This window comes from Mycetomoellerius zeteki, unplaced genomic scaffold (genome assembly GCF_001594055.1).
Source record: "Mycetomoellerius zeteki isolate Tzet28-1 unplaced genomic scaffold, Tzet1.0 scaffold86, whole genome shotgun sequence".
NCBI lineage: Eukaryota > Metazoa > Arthropoda > Insecta > Hymenoptera > Formicidae > Mycetomoellerius > Mycetomoellerius zeteki.
The window spans coordinates 131090-135891 of NW_017257892.1; the positions used below are offsets into that span (position 1 = coordinate 131090).

Consider the following 4802-nt stretch of genomic DNA (forward strand, 5'->3'; position numbering starts at 1 on the left):
TTTGAAATCTTCCAATCACAGGACGTGAAGTTCGCGACTGATGTTTGTCGACTGATGTTTTTAATATTATTTATTTAAATGATTTAATTAATATTGATTTTATTCATTAAATTGTTTATTATTTAAAATGTTTGAAAAGTACATACTTTTTTATTGATATAAATGATGTTTGCTGATAATCGAATTCGCAATTGCGACATTACTTTTCGTCAATTAAATTAGACTCAATTTAAACATACAGCAGTAAATGTTAATAAAGATTTCAAAACTTTTGCAATACTCATTCGGCATCGTGTGGTTTAGCGGTATCCATCAAAGCGCTCTCGCGGCTGGCGCTTGGTTGTGCTGCACCTGACGGCGCGAACTTCACGTCCTGTGATTGGAAGATTTCAAAGGCTCACAATTTAAAAACTGTTGACCCCACAACATTTTGCTATTAACATTTTCGACTCAGTTTTTCATGAGGAATACGTACGTACCGGCATCTCGGGTTGTCTGAATCACCCTGCATATATATGGTATGTGCATATATGTTATATAGTAGATATATTTTTGACGGAATGCTCGATCACTTGACGTGGCTCTTCGATTAGAATTTTCTTAAGAGTTTGCGTGAAGGAAAACTATTGACTCTTAAAATTCATACAACAATTGTATACCTTGCCGTTTTCGGTAATCACTATTTATTGATTAGCTGTTTTTTATTTATATCAACATTCAATAATATTTAAACATAATTTATTTAAAATAATTTGTTCACAAAATAATATTCTTAAATTAATATATTTCCTTTTGTATTTGTTATTTATTTACAATTATTTAATCATTTTTTTATAAATCGAATAATACATTCAATAATAGTTTCGAATATGAAAGTAAATTCAGGGGGTAACCACTCAAAACATATGTATACACATGGACTTCGGACTTCAAAACTTTACCGGACTTCATCGGAATTCATCGGACTTCAATGGAATTCATGAATTCATCGGACTTCGCTTGATTTCATCGGACTTCACTGGAATTCATCTGACTTCACCGGACTTCATACGAATTCTGATAGATTGTACACCGGAATTCAAGAGTGGGTTACCCCCTTGGAATAAATCGTTTTCATAGAACAAAATCTATTATACTCTCCTCCCCTTTCAACAGTAAACTAAGAAATATATTATTCTAAATAACCAGAATTACCAATTTCTGATAAAAAAAAATTCTTTCCTTTATCTATTAACATAGACTTTGTTTCGACATCCAATTCTTCAAAACTTTCTGTCCGGATTACATTCGTCATGTTTTTAAAATAGAAGTTGAAGCAATATTTTATCAATTCCTAAAGAATACAGATGCTATACATCAGAGCTGGGATTTAATTGCACATTTCAGCCGATTTTCAGCTTGGTTCTTGCTTCTCACTTCACCAACCCGCGCGCAGCTTAAATGCCTGAAGTGAGGGGCAGGAACCAAGCAGAAATTCGGCCGAAATGTGCAACTAAATCCCTGCTCTGCTATACATATAAGTGAATTTAAAACATGTAATGCAAAGATACATTTTTACAGCCAATGAATTTTATCTAAAAGCGATATTGATAGCTGGATAGTTTGAGAGGAATATATTTGTCTGTGAAATAAAAGATTCGCGTTTAGAAATTTTAAAGGGAAAAATACTTTATTAGGTTGGAAAGGAGAATGGAAAACAAATCCCATTGGATTAATACGTCAATTCCATTATGAATTTTACAATACTTTTGTCTTAGAAAGTAATCCACGATAAAAAAAACAGTTACCTTTTTGTAATGTTCTACTGTCATTTCATTGATAATTTTAAAAAGACGCATGACGTTCGATACATTAATTGTTTTTTTTATTTTTCGTATACAATCCGTCTGGAGATTTTTCTCGCAGAATTCATCTGCCAGTCGCAAAAGATCTGCAAGGAAGAGATATTTTAGTCGCGAATTGCAGATGTAATGGATATGCGGCACGTTTATTTCAAACTCACCTAAAAGGTTCTCAAAAGATGATAGATTGATCCTACCGGTATATAAATATTCCAAAAATTTTTTATAGACGATATACTTATAATTATGATTCTCGATGATGCTGTCAAGAAAAACATGTCGAAATATTACAAATGAATCAAACTAAAAGATTTTTAAAAATATATGTTTTTTTGTATGTACCTTTGCTTGTTTTCAATCCAATCAGTTTGAAACATGGTTCTAAAATATGTAGAACGAATCTTCAGGATAACCTTGTGAACATAAATTGATTGTTTCTCGACTACCATCGTGAGATCACTCGTAGACTTTAGAGACAGAAAACAAGAAGTAATTATTAAACATGAACATATGTAATTACCAAATCTTTCCCTTTGTCACGCAATGAAAAAATGTATAGTGTAATAAAAACAAAGACATTTAAGATACCAATCCGTACAGCACAAAAATATTGCAGAAAGATTTCATTGCCAGATTGCAACGTTGCACAGGTATTGTGAAATATTGCTGCAATATTTCAGCAATATTGTAGGAACGTTAAAATGTCCGTTTCAGAAATATTGATATGTAATGTTGCAGCAATATTACAATATAATATACATATATGCAATATTACGTTTTGCACACATTTCAAGAATACTTACAGCAATATTACAGAAACATTAGTATTGTAAGTAGTAATATTGCAGCAACATTGCTGTAATATTACAACATTATTGCAATATTTGTTGTATATAATATAAAGATATAATAATATAAACACATAATGTCGTATTTTATTTGCATCTGTTGTATTATGTTACATTTAGTTCCTATTTTTAATTTTTTTTCTTTAATATACCAATTGTACAGTATAAAATCTTACAATAAATAAAAAAACAAAAAGTAAAGGACTCTTAATTCATACTATTATGCCCTTTTTTATCTTATTATTATTTCAAGAATTAAGAGTTCTTTACTTTTTCTTTTTCAATTTTTGCAAGGTTTTATATTGTATAATTGATATATTAAAGAAAAAAAGTATGTAACATATTACAACGGATGCAAATAAAATATAACAATTTATGTCTTTATATTTTATATATCTTGTATCTTATTTGTGTCCATTGTACGTTATATACAATGTGTGCAGGTTCTTATTTATTAGTTGCAGTAAAAATATATATATAATGACGTTCGATATTTTATATTAATAAAATTTAAATTATAAACGTAATTCTTATTGTTATAATTAATGAGCTTTTTTTAACCAAGCATTTTTATAATAAATGTAATAGCATAGACATTTTTTGTAATATTTATAAAATAATTCTGCAACATTGCTGAAGTAATATTGCTAATTGCAACATTGCATTGCAATTTGCAACGTTGAAATGTTGCAGCAATATTGCTACAAGTTTCTGTGCTGTACGGGAAATCACGAAACGAGAGATATTATTGAAAAACATGCTAAGAATTTACCAAGGAGACAAAATAGAACTATGACAGTCATTATAATCGATTTCGGATTGTAAGCATTTTCAATTAATGGCTTGCTTGCGGTTTTTAACACGCCATCAGTTGCAAAAGTTTGAAATTTTTTTAACATCTTCTAAACTAAATTTCAAAACTAAATTTCAAAAATGAATCGTACTTTAATCCTTATGGTACTTCATAATTGGAAATACTAAATTCGAGAAACAAATTAACACACAAAATAAAGACTAACTTTATCGTTGAATGCAGTTTCCAAATCATTTAATATGTTAAATTCTTCATTTATGAAATGACGGGTCATAGATATTGGCGATTGACCCATCATCGAGTTGGATATGTCAAACGCGTTCGTATATTCACAGACGATAGGTTTTTTAGATGGCATCCTAGAACCAAATGTGCAGTAGACAAGTCCATTCTCCCTAGACTTGACAAAGCTTTTGTAACCAATAGCGGCGATGTCTGATACTTTTTTTACATTAGCTATATTTATCTGCCGACCAAAAAGTTCTGTGATTCATTTTACGCTTTTCTGTTTCCTGTTTGAGAAAATACAATTATAGAAGCAAACCATTCACCAAGATAGGAGACGAAACGTCATCTGTGTTATTCGGATTCAATTGTCCACTAATGTTTGAACCCCAGCCGTAGACTTTTCCTTTATCAGTTAGAGCGAGTGTATGAATAGTTCCACAGACTACTTTGACTAAACATTAAGATTAGACAGATTAGGTTCTTGTACAATGCTTGCAGCTATAAATTCTTCATGTATACATCTTTACATCTTTAGGAATGTGTTTTGCAGAAAATTACCAATCGTTTTGCCTGTAAATTCTGCTATTTCATGTGGCTCTTCTATGAAAGAATTTGTGCCTGAGGTTTGGTTAGAACTGGTAGAAGTACTCAATCCCTCGCATAAATTTCTACCCCAAGTGTACGTTTTGCAGTTATCGGTAACTAGCACATAAAAATTAATTCCGCAACCCATGCATATAATCTTCTCTTTGATATCCATTTGGTATATACCGCAACCAAATCCGCATTTCCAAATGTTTGTGTAATATACCTGAATTAAATGAACGTAATATATCTAAGTTCATAAAGTTAATAATAATTGCGTTTGCTGTTTGATGAAATTCTTTGTATATGATACATTCCAACCCAAGTTATAATCGCTTTATTCCTCTTCAAAAATTATTACATGAAAATCATTATATCACAAAATTTATTATTATAAATCTAATGATATATGTATCATCTGTATAAAAGATTTGATATCAACAATTGTGGCGCCAAGTTAAATTCTGTTAATTTAATTAAATTTAT

At 30.2% G+C, this 4802-nt stretch overlaps 1 protein-coding gene across 1 annotated transcript in view; it reads right to left on the bottom strand.

Moving 5' to 3' along the window:
* Window positions 1-1171: 1171 nt before the first annotated feature.
* The window catches only part of LOC108730206 (RCC1 and BTB domain-containing protein 1), an 11324-nt gene continuing 7693 nt past the window's right edge, over window positions 1172-4802 (bottom strand). Inside the window, exons 5-11 of the mRNA XM_018459764.1 lie at window positions 4422-4542; window positions 4055-4182; window positions 3709-3969; window positions 2184-2308; window positions 2003-2103; window positions 1788-1930; window positions 1172-1333 (exon numbers count right to left, since the gene is read on the bottom strand). Of these exons, the coding sequence (XP_018315266.1) occupies window positions 1172-1333; window positions 1788-1930; window positions 2003-2103; window positions 2184-2308; window positions 3709-3969; window positions 4055-4182; window positions 4422-4542 (1041 nt within the window). The remainder of the gene's footprint in view (window positions 1334-1787; window positions 1931-2002; window positions 2104-2183; window positions 2309-3708; window positions 3970-4054; window positions 4183-4421; window positions 4543-4802) is intronic.